The 15,370-nt window shown below is 33.5% G+C and overlaps 2 protein-coding genes across 5 annotated transcripts; both read left to right on the top strand.

Moving 5' to 3' along the window:
* The first annotated feature begins 9,087 nt into the window (after positions 1-9,087).
* On the top strand, positions 9,088-10,824 carry LOC106405425 (hypersensitive-induced response protein 1). 4 transcript variants are annotated; one of them, XM_013845978.3, is made up of 5 exons: positions 9,089-9,215; positions 9,331-9,544; positions 9,632-9,752; positions 9,826-10,014; positions 10,309-10,824. In XM_013845978.3, the coding sequence occupies exons 2-5, from the start codon at positions 9,356-9,358 to the stop codon at positions 10,671-10,673; spliced, it is 864 nt and encodes a 287-aa protein (XP_013701432.1). In that variant the 5' UTR covers positions 9,089-9,215; positions 9,331-9,355; the 3' UTR covers positions 10,674-10,824. The 4 variants fall into 4 exon arrangements, with proteins under 4 accessions (XP_048631146.1, XP_013701432.1, XP_048631147.1 ...); XM_048775191.1 differs by having other exon boundaries at positions 9,111-9,215; positions 9,337-9,544; XM_048775189.1 differs by having other exon boundaries at positions 9,088-9,215; positions 9,331-9,752.
* A 1,505-nt stretch (positions 10,825-12,329) lies between these two features.
* On the top strand, positions 12,330-15,341 carry LOC106415587. The gene is made up of 3 exons (XM_048775172.1): positions 12,330-12,886; positions 14,036-15,239; positions 15,316-15,341. Exons 2-3 carry the CDS (start codon positions 14,036-14,038, stop codon positions 15,339-15,341), a joined length of 1,230 nt encoding a protein of 409 aa, XP_048631129.1. The 5' UTR covers positions 12,330-12,886.
* The last annotated feature ends 29 nt before the right edge of the window (positions 15,342-15,370 follow it).

Raw genomic sequence — 15,370 nt, 5'->3', positions numbered from 1 at the left:
ATAATTATATTAGTAACTAATACCATGAGGTTATGCTTGATCTATATTATTATATATACATACCCATTGTTTTTCACATTTTGTTTTTCCTTTGCTAGCTTGAAGATTCGTTTTAATACATTAAAAGTTTCACACTCCAAGATAAATTAGTGTCGTTTTGCGAAATGATATTTATGGACGATTTATAGGAAATACTTGAGTTGAATAGTTTCAAGTTCTGATCACGACTCTCGCTGTGTACGCAACAGTAATTCTTATTCCTGTTGAAATATTGTGGACTCACCCCAGGCTCCAATTTACTTGTAGATGAAATTCATGGGAATGATAATTACATTTTTAAAGATCTACTGACAATAATAAATTCATTTCAGTTCGATTTAAAGATTTGTCTATTGAAAAGCCGAGAAACTGTATATAGTCGTAGACCAAAATATTTCAATGAAGAGATCGTTCTTATTTTAACAAACCCTCTTTTATAGTAATGTCATTTTTTTTTTTTTGCTGTACAAAATATCGTTTTATGCTGTCAAGGCAATATGTTTAACCCTATTAATTTATCCTTTTATTTACAACAACGTAAACAGATTTAACACTCGGCTAATCAAGAGGGGGAGTCCCTATTAATTTATCTTATTAACTGGAAATATACTATTTAACATGCATCATACATTTTTCAAACTACCTCATTCAAACTCACAAATGGTTCCCAGTTTAACATGTATTGTACAAGATTCTCTTAAAATATATAATGTATTCAATTCATAGGCTGTATAGTATTGTTTACTCTGAATTTTGGCACTATCGAGTCAATGCTACAGCTACAATATTGAATCTGTTTCTTAAATAAAACCATAGTAAAACATAAATTCTTTGATGAAAGCTAACACGGGGGACATTGTTTTGTTTTCTTGGGCTAACCAGCTAACACGGGTTAAACATTTAAATCGTTTTTTTTTCATGACACATACGGTATTATATTACATTGTATAACAAGAAAAGGACAAATGTATTAAAATTGAATAAACAAAGACAATGGGTTCGGCACTGACGCGGTTACAATAATCTGAAGTGAGACCAAAATTGTACAAGCAATTATGCAAGAGTCAACCTTCATGCTCATTACATACGCATAACTGCCCAGACCTTTTTCATATAGGGCCATTTTCACGTGGTCAATGATGAAAAGTACGTATGAAACATTATCCTAATACATATGATATTATATGTAGAGCTCGGCACAAATGCTTGATACTCGGTTTATACTTGCTATTTGATTCGGTTTGGTTTAAAAACACAAGTATTTACTCCAATCAAATCGAGTAACAAGTAAACGGATTTTATTACTCGTAACTACAAGTCAAGTATCAAGTTTATTTTAATTTTTAGCCATTTGGTTTGTTACTTGGTTTATTACTTGTTATCTTTTACTAATTCAGTTATTTGTTATATATTATTTAGTTTATTAAATACTTAGTATATATTTTATTAGTTAATTAAAATTTATGTATTTTATGAGTGGTTACAATTGCTTGTTACTTGCCTATGTTCACTACTTGGTTGGTTGGTATTTGATTTTTAAAGTTGAATACTTGTTTTGACCAAGATGCGTATCAAGTAGTCTATTTAAACTACTTGCGAATACATACAAATACAAAATCATAAAATAAAACTAATTATTTGGTTTATTACTCATTTTTTAGTTGAATAAAGATATATTTTTCTAAATTATAGTAAAACAACTCGTTTATATTTTTTTATAAGTGAATCAAACATAAATGATATATTTATATAAGCATTTTGGAATTTTTCTTTCTTAATATAATCTATTTACGAATGACTAAAAAAAGGAAAAACAATGACACAATAAAAACAAAGACATATTATTTATATATAATAAATTTATTTACTTTTAAATTTCAAATAATTATCAAATAATTATTAAATAATTTACCAATAATTATAAAATAATTTACCAATAATTATCAAGTAATTTGTAAATAATTTACAACTAACAAGTAATAAAACAAGACAAGTAACTATCAAGTCTATCAATTTTTTCGCAAGTACTTGAAACTATAAGTACTCGTTTTTAACAAACTAAGTATAAGTCCTAAATTTTAATACTCGTACAAGCCAAGCCCAGTACTAAGTATACCGAAAATACCAAGTATTCGGCTTGTGCTTACCTCTAATTATATGGTCTGTCAAATAAAAATTACCTATATTTTGTATTTCTTTGATTTGAGTGATTTCAACCTGTAGATGAAGGGGATCGCAATGAAAAGCAGTACACCCTAGTGACAAGTGACAACTTGTTTTTAGGCTAATAGTTGAATATCAAAAGTCAAGAATAAAGTGAAAAACAATCTATTAATTTTTGTATACGGCTGGATTTTTAATCATATAACATTTCGTACTTATACGTCATCTCTGTAAGTCTTTAATCGGTTTTGTATAAGTGTATCGTATACAGTATGTAGTGTTCCAGTAAACTACAATCATTTGTTTCAAATGCACACTTGTCTTGTCTATGGATTCGTATTTTTTATGATGTTTAGTTTAATTATATAATTGACAAAGCAAGCATCTGAACGCAAAAAAAAAAATTATCATAAACGTTCAAATATTTGGTATAAATTATGATTTTACAGAGTTCTGTGTGACTACAAAGATTTTTTTTGTTTACTTCTACAAAGTAATCAAAACTTTAAACCGTTGACGATTAGTCCACCATATGTTTTTAGTTTGAGCGGTTCACACATTTCCTTGATTTTATATGTATGCAATGATTTACAAAGAAAGTGACTGGCATATTTTCAACCCTTCTTGTAGAAGAACAAGAAAATACTACTAAAAAATACAATCATACCACAAGGTTCAGGAGAAACCTATACAGTATATAGGACTGGGCATGAAATCCGTAATCTAAAATCCGAATCGAATCCAAACCGAAAAACCCGATCTGTACCTGATCCGAAATGTAAAAATACCTCAATGGATTTTGTAGGGTGTTACAAAACATAACCGAACCGAAAGTGTTATTAACCGAACCCGAACGGATAATCTGAAAATCCGAAAAAATATTCGAAGAAATCGATCCGAATGTCTATATTAATATACAATATAAATATTTGAAACATAAATATGTACTTCAAATATTCAATTTCATATTTATTTGGATATGATATCTAACAATAAATATTTAAATTTAAATAAATACCTTAAATACTCCATTATATACAAAGAAGTATATATTTCTTATGTTTTACTTTTAAATTTTAGATTTTACTTTGGATATATCCGAACCGATCTGATGTAACCCGAATCTGAATGATATATATGGTTACTTCAGATCCGAACCGATCCGAAACCGAAGTGTTATATCCGAATCCGATCCGTACTTGTAAATTTACTAGAATGGGATCTATGAAGTGTTACAAAATAGAACCGAAATCCGAAAAACCCGATCCGAACCCGAACGCCAAGGCCTAGGCTGTGATCTTATTAAGCTTTCTTGCAAAGTGCAGTTAATGATAAAATTGCAATCCAACAGAAGTTGAGTATCAATCTTTTCGCTATTGATTTTCAATCATCAATCTTTTTTGTTGGAAACACACTAATCATGATGTGGTTTCTTCCCAAGTATATGGCTCTTTTTAGGAAACATAAAATAATACTCATTACAAAATTAGCATAATCTGATTTAAGTTTCAATAAATACTGCTTTACATTGTAAACGTACCGATAGTATTATTCGTTGTCCGCATTTAACTTTATGATAATGTTTTTTTTTTGTAAAACTTTACAATAATGTTGTATTGATTAAATAGAGGCATCGATCTATTCAAATATTTCAAGGTTTTTCTAAAAATAAGTTTTCAGAACCCTCATGTGTCATCTATAATTGATTTTTTTTTTTTTGGTTACCTTTTTGAATCTAATAATCTAAGGTTTATTTAAATTAAAGATAATATTTACTGCCTTGCAAATTTTTAAAAAATTTATAATTTGTTTATTTTATTAGGCTATATTAAGTGTATTATTATATATTCTATCTCAATTACTATATATATATATATATATATAACATCTCATTAAGGTATCCAAACCTACCCCAAGGAGGAAAAAGATATAAAATTATGATCGTGGCAATGAAAAAGGCAAGAAACTGGTGTCAGCTTTTTGTAATGCACATCAAAGATCCGATCAGTATTATTTTAGGTGTGATTTATAATGCTAGCTTTTGATATTTTTGGGTCGGTTGGTGTTCTTGTCCGATGATGTTCTTGCCCACATTTTAGTACCATACCCCCCAACCACAATGTTATATTGCTTCTTTTTCTTTCTGATTTCGGGTATAACAACGCAACATCCCTTTAAAATATAGAACATGATTATGTGAAAAAAATGATTTTGATTCTACTAAATCATCAACCAATATTCTCTGGGGACAAATTATGAAACTCTTACAGAAGCTGGTAGAACAAATTTATAATTGACAAAACAATATTATCTTAAGTATACGCACCTGATTAAATATCACATTTTATTTACATTAGCTCACTAGTCTGATTTGTAAAAAGGATCAGTGACTTGTGTTTTAGTCAATTTCGCCATCTATATTGCTTTCACCTGCCATTTAAAACATCACTAATTCACTACACCTTTCACCACAAACAAGATGGGAATCAAGTTGTCGGGTTTTGCATATTAATAAATTACAGAATTCCTAAATGCTAAAGAAAACGCACTACACATTCTACCCTAAGAAAACTTAAAAGCAACCAAATAACATTAACATAATATTAAACCAAATAGAATAATAATGTATATATACATTTTTATTTGTATAAATGCATAGTATCACGTGAATCACGTTGTAAATGCAGTAAAAGCGCATTACGTTTAGATGTGGATGCATTTAGCCCGTTTAAGTTAATTTTAGAGTTGATTATGTCGACGAGTACGTTAACCAGTGTATCAGATAATAAGTGGGAGTAGTTTAATAAACCATAAAGTGAGAGGAAGAGGATCGCAATGCGTCACGTTTTAGCAATACAAATGGTATGGGAGAGAAGAAGAAGTGCGAGTCGTTTTCACCAATCCACTAAAAGTGATTCTAAGTCAAAATATTCAAAAAAGCGAGTGCGATTACGTTTATCCAACGCCCAACGCGTTTCCATTACCTTTTTCACCTTTCTCTTAATTTTCTCCATATTTTTGGTGGAACATTTTTTTGTGACAATTTGATTATTGCTAAAAATTATATACTACTATAGATGGGAACGTAGTCTAAATTAAATGTATTTTACAATGTATATACGTGTTTAGTCTGTCGTTTACTTAAGAAGTTAAGATGACAAGTTGGAAAGTTAATGAGCGGATGCCCTTCAGAAAATGGTGAAAATAAAAGTAAAAAATAGGTTTATCTATTGCAAAAAGCGATAGAACCTTCGACATGTGCTTTCTCTGCAACTTTTTATAATAAAGACTCAATTTGCCTGTTTCAGGGTACGTTTCTACAGTTGTCCAATAAGACCACCACTTGTTAGAGCCTTTTTATTTCCATTTATTTATGTTCATCTTATGCGTCTAAGAAAAAAACACTTAAATGGTATTGCAACCGAAAGTGTATACCAAGTATAAATACCCTTCAGTCAGAGATCTCTAGCATCAAAATTCATAAATATTATTGATATAAATTTTACCAAAAAAGATAATAGGTCCAATGAAATGTTGCGAATATATGCTTAAAAGTAAGGTTATATTTTCTAATATGCAGTTTGAAATAGAACGGGTAGCAATGTTCTATTATGGTTGAACACGAAACATAAGCACGACGTTTTCTTTCTTTTTTTTTTCTTTTTTCTTTAACATAAGCACGACGTTATCTAGTATGTTAGGCATAACCCGCATGACCTAATGTAAAATATCGAACCTTTGAATTATTAAATACATATATTTCCAAAACACAATACAAAACCAATACGTTGTTCGTTAGGCCCCATATGAGATATGACCCGGCATAATCGGGTCAAAAAGACTCCAAAATCTACTGGGTTTTAAATATATCCTAGAGAATTTCTTGTTAACAAAGTTGGCGTGTAGAGATAATGCTGAGAGATAGAGTAGATTGGTCCATATTTTGATTGATACTCTTGTATATGAAAATGTCACTAAAGATATATACAACCACACTTACAAATGATGAGTAGTGAGTGGAAGTTCGAGTTGTATAAATTTGAAATTCGAACAAATATTAAAATTGTAAATAACCATTTTAAATTGCATGTTGATAAGATTCTAACTTTTATGATATTTAAATCTTAGCTATGCTCATTTATCTCAATCGCCGCATAGCAAGCGATAAAGAGTTTATTAGATCGGTGACTTGTATACGGTTGTATCTGATCATCCATTTGAAAATTCTTGAATTATTATATTATTAAGATCATTATCGTTATTGCTATTAGTAAGTGCCCTGATTTAGTAATAAAATTAACAATACCAAACGAACATGTTCTTGATTCCTAAAGTGATGGTTGATATATGTTTACTTCAGTCTTTTATGGAATCACTTCACCTTTCACTTTAATGGTTTTAGTATCATGAATTCTTTTTGACAGCCGAAAAGCTAGTTCTAATAATTTCATTTTCCTAATGTTCTGATGCTTGCCCTAATTATTGTCTCTCTGAATAATCAAGACCACAGAAAATTTAATCACTTTGCACTTATCTGATTTATTTTATCTAAAGGTGAATCCACATGTCGAGTTATAATTAGTAATTATTGTGTTGTATAGTGCATACTCCATTAAGACTGGTCCAAAAACTCTATGCTTCGCTGCCGTCCTTGGTCCAGTTTGATGAAGAACAAATTCTTAAGCAACTATAATTATCAATCAAATCGATTACATGAAAGTAAAATTTGTTTAAATCACAAAGGAAGCAATGTATTTATTTAAGAAATGCGTGTAACTTTCACGTGCAAGCACTTCCAGAGGTTCAAAATGTAATGGAACAATGCTTTTATTTTTTTTGGACGTCCAGTAATGGTACAATGCTAGTTTAGGTTTCTTAACTCGTTTTTCCTTTTTCGTTTCTTTATTCTATAGCTTTATGTTTGTTCCAATTGAAAATGTGGTCGTTGTTTTGTCAACAAAAATCTGGTCTTTTCTAATATCACGAAAACGATATGTTTTAACATATCTCGTACTGTGTGACAAAAAGGAACATATATAACTTGTACTAATTGTTATAATAAAGTCCGATGTGTTGTTCTTCAACTTTGAATATGTGCCACTATTAGTTAATTTGTATAACAAACTCATAAAATATAGTGTCTGTAATCTATCCATACGAGTCAGCACTACGTGACTAATTTGAATTATAGTTACATAATCGAAAACTTAGACGAAAATATGCGGATCTCCAAAACGTAGAAGTAATAGGTTCAAATGTTTTGATTTTCCGACATCAACTATATATGGTTTTATGTAAAGTTCCACCCTACTTCTAATATATGTGTATTTCAATTACATATGTTGATATGTTTGCTGTTTGTCTGAAGATCAGTTTGTCAAGTTTAATAAAAAAACATTTGGTTAACACATGACCTGAGTTTTCACCCTCTGATATAAAAGTATATAATTGTTTTTTCCTCTATACAAAAGTATAAAACACTTCCAACTTGTACAAGTAATGGAATACTGAATATCATGTCACTATAACTTTAAATTAAAGCAAAGTGTAGGAGCAAAGAACCATGAATAGTAAACATATTGTAATTAAATATGTTTGAAAACGGATTGTAACGAATATTAAGATCAATAGAGTACTGGTAGTAGTAGCAACAGGCAGCAGCAGTGAGGTCCAGTCAAAATCATTTCCAAGAGAAAGTGATCGTGACGAATTACAGACAAAGTGATCGGAATATTTAAAAAAAAAGAAGAAGAAGAGAGGATTACGAATAAGTATGGTAAGTTTTGAACCCATTGTTTCTCAGTGGAGAATTTTAATTAATAATATTAAAAATAAATATTGATTTCAAATGAAATTATAGGCCAATTTTTTTCGCTTTCTAGGTGTACGTTAATACGGATTTGTAAAGTTTTTGTACGAGTAATCAGTTCATCGATCTATAGAATAACGAAAACAATTATCTAATAGGTCTTTTTATAAGTAATATAGCAAATATATTCCAAATGTTTTAAAAACCGGTACGTTAATCTTTACGTGATATGCATATACAATAACGAAAACAATGATCAACTTTGTTGCATATCGAAGAAAAACTGTTTTATAAAACATATACAATATAAAGACACTGAAACTGAAAGGAAAATTGCAGAAAATAACTTATAACTCAAAAAGAAAAGAACCTTATATAGTAAAAAAAAAACTAGAGTTCGAATTGTACCAAAAAAAAACTAGAGTTCGAATCTAACCGAATTATATTCCAATAACTTGGTTCGATACCTCGATTTTCACTAACCGAATTAACCGATTAGGCTACATGATTGATTCAACGAGTTAACTTTGTGTTGGACAATTAAAATGGGCCCAAACATGACCAATGTAATAACCTGAATGGACTTTTTCATTTGAATGAAACAAGTCCAACAAAAAAACAGCAAGTGCGTACCCGTGCAAGCCAAGCCTTGAGAGGTACAAGACGTGATGAAGCTTCGGTTATTTATTTTATACAAAGACTGCAAATGGAGCTTTATTTGGATAAATACTGAAGAAAAAAATAAAATCAATTGGTATGAATTTCTTTTTCAGATGTAAATTTAGAATATTCTTTGAGACCTCAATCTAACCTACTCAACAACAAAGAAAAAAACAGCATTGAGACCCAATGTTTATATTTATCACATATATAAGTTACATAACAGAAACTGTTGAAACCAATTATTATTCTTAATCTAGTTAAGAGCTAGTGAATAATTAATTACTTGCCATATTATTTTCGGTACCCTATTATTTTACGCAAGAGTCCTTGGGTTTTATTGTAAAACTTAAATTCACACCGACACATTGTGTAAACTTATAATAGATAAGCGGTAAAAATAGAAATAAAAATTAATCTTTACATTAGAAAAAAAAAACAGAAATAATCATATCAATACATAAAGATCTTCTCTGCCCTCTGAATATAAATCATATCAGCTCGCTGAGATTCTCTGTTCCTTGCAAACTCACGATAACTTTCGGTAAACCCTGAAAATTCTCTTTTGATCTTCTCTTCTCTTTTAGGGTTCTAAATTTTTAGGGTTACGTAAAACCTTTTGAATTCTCTAACGTTTAGTTTTTTTCTTTTTCTTAAAGGATTAGAGATTTGTGAAGAAAGAAGATGGGTAATTTATTCTGCTGTATCCAAGTCGACCAATCAACAGTAGCCATCAAAGAAACGTTTGGGAAGTTTGAAGATGTTCTTGAGCCTGGTTGTCACTTTCTTCCATGGTGCCTTGGTCAGCAAGTTGCTGGTCACCTCTCTCTAAGGCTTCAGCAGTTAGATGTTCGTTGCGAGACTAAGACAAAGGTTTCAACTTTTTTTTTATCTCTTGGCAGAGTCTTGATGGGTTTAGGTTTAGTACTAATCTTGTTTCGTGTGTTTGTGTTGTTGCAGGATAATGTGTTTGTTAATGTTGTTGCGTCTATTCAGTACCGTGCCTTGGCTAACAAGGCTAATGATGCGTTTTACAAGCTTAGTAACACTAGGAGTCAGATCCAAGCTTATGTCTTTGATGGTAAGTTTAAACAACGTTGATTTAGAAAGTAATGAATATGTTATTGAAAGTGAGTTTTATTTTTTTTCTTCAGTGATCAGAGCAAGTGTCCCCAAGCTGCTTCTTGATGATGTCTTTGAGCAGAAGAATGAAATTGCCAAAGCTGTTGAAGAGGAGCTCGAGAAGGCAATGTCTGCTTACGGTTTTGAGATTGTGCAAACTCTCATTGTTGATATTGAGCCTGATGAACATGTCAAACGAGCCATGAACGAAATCAACGCTGGTAACAAAACCTTCTCATCATTTGATTTATAGAATTATTATTTCTTTCTTGTCTAAAAATTCATATCTAATGGTTCAATTTACACGCTTAAAATTTACGCAAATTTTGTAACTAATAATCTATTATTTTTAGTCCAAATCTAAATTGTTTAGTATAAAATATGAAACAATTAGAAGTTTCACTTATTTTTAAAATCTAAATAGAACAAAAAAAAACTAGAGAATATTAAATTGCCATATTATTTATACTTATTCTTCTTTCTTGTATATTTGACTTCTTGCTTCTTGTTTATAGCTGCAAGGATGAGAGTGGCTGCAAACGAAAAGGCAGAAGCTGAGAAAATCCTGCAGATTAAGAGAGCTGAAGGTGAAGCTGAGGCCAAGTATCTATCTGGTCTAGGTATAGCTCGTCAGAGGCAAGCTATTGTTGACGGTTTACGCGACAGTGTCTTGGGATTCTCTGTGAATGTGCCTGGGACAACTGCTAAAGATGTGATGGACATGGTGCTTGTTACGCAGTACTTTGACACGATGAAGGAGATTGGTGCCAGTTCCAAATCTTCCGCTGTGTTCATACCTCACGGACCAGGAGCGGTTCGTGATGTGGCTACTCAGATCAGAGATGGGCTCCTTCAAGGGTCCTTTGCTGAGCAGTCTTGAATGTGGATGTATTGAGTTTATGTTCTTGTTGCTTTTGCTAAGCTTATGGGTGTGTTAAGACTTAAGATTGGAGTGCTAACTTAGCTTTATGTTTTTTTTTATTAATTTTTATTTCAACTATTTGTGTGGATTGAAAACATATATTATCATATTAGTAACAATGTTCTTTTTTCTTCTTATTCTGTCAATTTAATTTCTATTTTCTAGACAAATCAGATAAGATAAGCAAAGTCAACAACGAAGGCGTTGAATGGTGTCCATGACCATGTACTTAAGAACTTGAATGATTTTATCTCAAATTGTGGACCATTCACATATTCATATAAGTGTAATGCGTCAAACACGTTATTTTCCAAATGAAGCTTTTTGATATGATCTAACGGCTAATCTGATCAGTTTCAGTTGAATCGCACTTGGTGCTAAAAAGTAAAGAGTAGACGACTTCTCAACATCCGTTTTGTTGTGTTTATATTTTACTATATAAGTTACTAAAATTAACGCAATAAAATGCGTTTATCCAAGTACTTTCACCGCAGCTCTAACTTATTATTGTTGATAAATTCTATAGCTAATATGTTTCTTTCACGTGTAGTCATTGGCATTGCCGAGGTGATGATTAAGATGTTTTGTTTCATTATCTCATAGGAAACTTCATTCACCATGCCCACGCGCTATTAGTGCCATTTCCTTATAATGGCAACTAGACATTGGCATTGTCATAGGATTTGCAGGGGCTTATAAATAGGATCAATAATACATCTCAGAAAGACAAAAGGTTTCTTTTCACATGGTGAGAATCATATTGATATGAAATGATTCTGAAACTTTAATAGTTATATGATGGTGATGTATGAAGTTGGCACGATGCTACCTACTAGACCTAATAATAAACGATTATAGAGGCTAGCTAGAAGTAGAAATTTCAGCTTTTTGGTTATTAGACATTGAAGTGTGTTATTGTTTCCATTTTCATAGTGTAATAATTAAGTTGCCATCTTGTCCTTCAATATTACTCTATATTTCAATTCAATTTCCGTCGGAATTATTTTACCATCTTGCATGGTAAAATATTTTCTTGCTTAAAAAAAAAAAGATTTTCTTACTTTGTTCTTTTTATCAATTATCACCACTTTTGTTTTGTTAACGTACCAAAGTATCATTCTATTGAGTTCGTTTAAATATAAAGAAAATATCATCTTTCTTAGATTCACTAGTTGTAAGATCAGCTGATCCGTCCATACGAATGCATTGTAATGGACTTAATGGTCTTGAATTACTAAAAACAGAAACCTAAAGTTTACAGACTTACGAATGTTGATATCAGAATTACCAAAATATATTAAGCTGAAAAGCATTATATTACAAACATATGGTTTTTGTACAATTTACAACACGTAAAATATACAAGCAACTCTGATTGGTAATAAAACTACTTTAATAGACTCCAAAACCCCAAAAGGTGCATCTGTTGCTACTGCACTACCTTTAGCTTGTTCAGCCTCGTGAACAAGTTTCACGATCTCATCTTTCTCTAAGGCCATAGCTTGAATCTTATCTTTTATCAGCCTTGTTGTGTTCCCCATCGCTATCACCATGATTCTTGACTTCCTTTTTGTAACGACCCGGATTTTTCTGGTGGGCCAGTTTGGCCTTTATTAAAAATTAAAGTCTAATTCTCTCTTTTTACTTTGTCCCACATTGGATGTTTAGAAAACCTACCTCCCTTCCCTTCTCCTATATAAGAAACTCCATCATTTCTCTTTATTCTCATCAAGTCAAAGTATTTCTTTGCGTGTGACGAGTTGTTGTTGAATTATTCGACGACCAGTCACTAGTGAATTTTCCGGTGGGATTTCCGGGTGAGCTTCCGGCGAGATTTCTGGACGAGCTTCCGGTGAGATTTCTAGACGAGCTTCCGGCGGGTTTTCTAGTAAGTTTGTTGCCTCCTTATTTCTAGTTATAGGAATATTTTAGGAAAGTTTCTAATTTAGGAAATAAGTTATATTAGGAAAGTTTCTATTTTAGGAAAGTTGCCATTTTAGGAAAGTTGCTATTTTAGGAAAGTTTCTATTTTAGGAGAGGTTTCATTTTAGGAAAGTTTCCATTTTAGGAAACTTATTTCCAGAGAAGCTGAGCTTAAGTCGTTGATTCTCGTGTTGCAGTTGACCTCAGCTGACCGCATCTTCCGTTGTTCATTTCAGCCTGTGGCTAAGGTGAGGGCTATCCCATTAAATCCCGAGCTAGTTTAGTACTACTATTATGGAAAGTTTAGTTTCGAAACATGATCCGTCTCTGTGAATTGAGTCTGTTTGAGAGTCTTGTTTGTTTATTATTACTATTGATTGTTAAACCGAAAATAGGATAATAGAGGATTCAACGGTTGACTGAATTGAATGAATTAAGAACTGTTATTTACATATGTATATACATAAGTCTGTTATGAGATTGCGGGGCACAAAGATGTTGTGCTAACGGCGCATTGTGTGGAGATTGCGGGACACAGAGACGTTTGTGTTAGCGGCGCATTGTATGGAGATTGCGGGGCATATGGACGTCTATGCTAGCGGCGCATTGTATGAGGGATTGCGGGGTACAAAGACGTTTGTAGTAGCGGCGCATAGGTGATTGCGGGGTACAAGGATGGACTCTTGTACTAGCGGCGCATAGAGTTATATATTTATATCCGTATAAGGAGAATGCGGGGTGTGTGATCTAGTTAAGAACTATCAGCGCATTTGATGTTTTTATGTGGTGTATTAGACACTGTGTTTGTTTTATGCTAGAACTAGGCCTACATAGTCGTAGTGCTATGTACTGAGTCAGTGGTTTGTGGTTTAGCATCCCATACCTCACGGAGTAACTCCCCTGTTACTCACCCCTCCTTCTTTCCCCCTTTCAGGTGAGACTGACGAGCAGGAGTGATTGCTATCGGATTGGTGCTTTGGGAGTTTTATTTCTTTCTTTTTCAAACTTGCGGATTTTATGCTTTTATCGATACTCTCGAGATTTATTATGTTATTTGGATTTATGGCTATTTATTGGATTTACGACTTTGGAGTTGACTTTTGAGAAGTAATAAATGGAGATTTCAGAATTTTATTTGTTTATTTTATTTTGGAAATTACGGGTGTTACAATTTTGGTATCAGAGCGGGGTTCCGTCCCGGCTCTGACCCGGGATGGCGATTTGTTGGGACGTGGTTTCGACTCGGTTTTAATCGGTTTTAGACAATTTTTAAAATATTTTGGGAATATGGGGATTTTAAAAATAAAAGTAAATAGCACCTTTCTGTTTGGTATTGTGTCTAGAATCGTTGGTGTTCGATTTCAGCAGAAGTTTATTGAGGTGCTTTTTCCTTTCAGATGCCGCCGCGTAAGAGAGTTGTTCGCACTCAGTCCGCTAGTGCTTCACGAGAGGGTGGAGATGAGAATGTGCCGCCACCGGTTCCACCGATTGATCAGGATGCCCTTAGGCAGATGGTGCAGGATGCTGCCAGACAGGCTGCACATGAGGCAGTTCAGCAAGCTGTCCAGGAGGCTGCTAGAGTAGCTGCACAGGAAGTGGTTAGGCAGATGGCTGAGGCTCAGCAGGTTCCGCCAGTTCAGGTTCAGGGGCAGCAGCAGCCCCCTATTCAGCAGGTTCCTGAGGTTGATGAGACGCTTATGCAGGTGATGAAACAGATGAAAACTGTGGATTTGGAGACTTTTGGGGGAACAGTAGACCCTTTTCAGGCTTATAATTGGAAGCATAGATTAGCTACGTGTCTGCAGACTATCAATTGTCCGTTGCGCCTTTGCCTTAATATCGCAGAGTTGTATCTGCGTGGGGATGCATTAGTATGGTGGGATGGAGTGCAATCGATGCGTGATGGCGATATGACTTATGAGGATTTCCTCATTGCGTTCGACAAGAAGTATTTTCCTAGAGAAGCATTGCACCAGAAGAAGAATGCTTTTGAGCATCTGAGGCAGGGTACTAGGAGTGTCAGAGAGTATGAGCGGGAGTTTTGCCAACTCCGCTTGTTTGCTGGTAATAATTTTGATGCGGAGGACTTGATCAGGAGATTCTTAGATGGGATGCGAGTTGATCTTCGCGGCAGGTGCAGTATGGTTACTTACACAAGCTTGGAGGATCTGGTAGAGAAGGCTGTTGTGCAGGAGGCATGTATTGCAGAGGAGCAGAAGTACTCTAAGGCCCAACCTAAGACTGAAAGAACTTCAGGGTCACCGAACATGGCAGGGGATCAGTCAGGAACACCCAGTTGTGAGCGCTGCCATCGCTACCATTTTGGAGATTGCGTCATGTGTTTTGCATGTGGGCGGTTAGGCCATGTGGCCAAGTATTGTCGATTTACAAAAGTGGATGGTACTGGTACCGGACAGGTTACAGCACCAACGACACTAGCAGCGGCTTCAAAGAAGTGTTATGGATGTGGCCAGCCTGGTCACATTTTCCGGGATTGCCCGGGGGGGGGACGTGTAGAGAATCCATTACCAGCTAAGCGCCAGGCTATCGCACCACGAGTATTTGCTGCAAGAGGCAACGAGAGAGTTGAGCCGGCTGATGGTATGTATCTTTTCACTTTGGTAGTTTACGTTTGTGCATGTTGTCTTTTGCGGTTATCATGTGTTTAAAAAAAAAGTTGTGCTTAAGATCAGTAGCGGCTGAGTATGAGAGATTTCACCTTATTTGATATG

This window comes from Brassica napus, unplaced genomic scaffold, assembly GCF_020379485.1.
Source record: "Brassica napus cultivar Da-Ae unplaced genomic scaffold, Da-Ae ScsIHWf_741;HRSCAF=1074, whole genome shotgun sequence".
In the NCBI taxonomy this organism is placed as follows: domain Eukaryota; kingdom Viridiplantae; phylum Streptophyta; class Magnoliopsida; order Brassicales; family Brassicaceae; genus Brassica; species Brassica napus.
Note: the sequence above shows the minus strand (reverse complement) of the source record. Positions and strands in the feature narration are given on the sequence as shown.

Excerpts from the sequence above, each read along its gene's own strand:
- LOC106405425 (XM_048775189.1), top strand. The coding sequence starts at position 9,356 with ATGGGTAATTTATTCTGCTGTATCCAAGTCGACCAATCAACAGTAGCC. Across the intron at positions 9,753-9,825 it reads CCAAGCTTATGTCTTTGATG|TGATCAGAGCAAGTGTCCCC; the intron begins GTAAGTTTAAAC and ends TTTTTTCTTCAG. Across the intron at positions 10,015-10,308 it reads CATGAACGAAATCAACGCTG|CTGCAAGGATGAGAGTGGCT; the intron begins GTAACAAAACCT and ends TCTTGTTTATAG.
- LOC106415587 (XM_048775172.1), top strand. The coding sequence starts at position 14,036 with ATGCCGCCGCGTAAGAGAGTTGTTCGCACTCAGTCCGCTAGTGCTTCA. Across the intron at positions 15,240-15,315 it reads GAGAGTTGAGCCGGCTGATG|TTGTGCTTAAGATCAGTAGC; the intron begins GTATGTATCTTT and ends TTAAAAAAAAAG.